At 43.7% G+C, this 1459-nt stretch overlaps 1 protein-coding gene across 1 annotated transcript in view; it reads left to right on the plus strand.

Annotated features, from left to right (window-relative positions):
* Positions 1-1459, plus strand: part of OPHN1 (oligophrenin 1) — an 86427-nt gene that overhangs the window by 34842 nt on the left and 50126 nt on the right. The window contains exon 5 of the mRNA XM_018554738.1: positions 646-747. Coding sequence (XP_018410240.1) covers positions 646-747 — 102 coding nt within the window. The remainder of the gene's footprint in view (positions 1-645; positions 748-1459) is intronic.

A 1459-nucleotide genomic window follows, 5' to 3' on the forward strand; every position in this document is an offset into this window, starting at 1 on the left:
GGGGAGCTTACAATCTAAAAGTAAAGTATTATATCATATTTAAAAGCGCAAGTGAACCCAATTGACCAAACTATATATATATATATACTCACACACAGGGTTAAAAAAATAAATATAATATGTTTGGTCTATTTGGTATTCCCTGATTCCTCCATCATCAACATACTAATGACATTGTAAAGACTGAAGGGAAGGCCAGAGGTCAGATATATAAGTTACATAGTTAGGTTGAAAAAAGACACATGTCCATCCAGATTGAAGGGAAGGCCGGAGGTCAGATAGAAGACTGAAGGGAAGGACGGAGGTCAGATAGAAGACTGAAGGGAAGGACGGAGGTCAGATATGAGACTGAAGGGAAGGACGGAGGTCAGATATGAGACAAAGGCAGGGAAGGACAATTTGGAGTTGTCCTAAAAGAACAACTCTATGAAAATGGTCTCTATGGGTCATTGGGTGATTGCAGTATCATGATTTCAATTGCAGTGGCCCAGGAAATCTGCATTACATCCTTATGTTCCATATTATATAGTGTGTGTGTGTGTGTGTGTGTGTGTGTGTGTGTGTGTGTGTGTTTATATAGCTGTTTTGTATTGTGCAGGTGTTATTCATGAAACATAAACTGACCTCTTGGTGCCAATCTTTTAGGACCGGAAGAAGAAGTTTGACAGGGACAGCGAGAAGTATTACTCAATGCTGGATAAACATCTCAATCTGTCATCCAAAAAGAAGGAGGCCCAGCTCCAAGAGGTGAGAGGCCCAGGAACTGATACTCTTGGACAGGAGTCTCCATAAAGCAGGAATTATGACATGCATCTGCGTGCACACAATCATATAAAACACCCGCAGAGAGCGCCGGCGTGAATTTCCGAGGCGGTTCTTCCTGCAGATCTAAATGTGCGGTTCCACATGAGTGAACAATGGGGATTGAAGGAAAGGCCAGTGTGCACGTTCAGTAGGGATTTGCAAAATTGGGAGCTTTCAGTGAAATCATGAACATTACTTTGAAATGTTGCCAATTTGCCAATTACTTCAGAGTCCATGAGGAAGGCAAAATATAAAGTATATCTAAAGCCTAAACTGCTATCTGTGCCTACTAGGGGGGTTTCCCTTTATTTCCTGTCCTGTAGACCCAACAGGAAGTGGAGGAATTCTGTCCCCATTGGGCTCTTATACTCTATTCCTTTTTAGGTGACAACACAAAATTTGGGATTTTCAGGGGGTCACCGGGACAAATTAAGGGGTGAAGCAGTTCCACAGACAGTATATACTGAATCTTCCAAGTTGAGTGATGCAGTTGTAGGGGCGGGGGCTGGATGCCAGGGGAGGGATTGGCAGTGAGGGGCGGCAGGGTATGGAAACTAGCAGAAGGATTGGCAGAGAGAGGTGAAGGATGGAAACCAGTGGAGGGATTGGCAAAAAGAGGCGGGGGATGGAAATCAATGGGGAGATTAGCAGAGAC

Source organism: Nanorana parkeri, unplaced genomic scaffold (assembly GCF_000935625.1).
Source record: "Nanorana parkeri isolate BGI_ZX_2015 unplaced genomic scaffold, ASM93562v1 scaffold171, whole genome shotgun sequence".
NCBI classification, from domain to species: Eukaryota; Metazoa; Chordata; class Amphibia; order Anura; family Dicroglossidae; genus Nanorana; species Nanorana parkeri.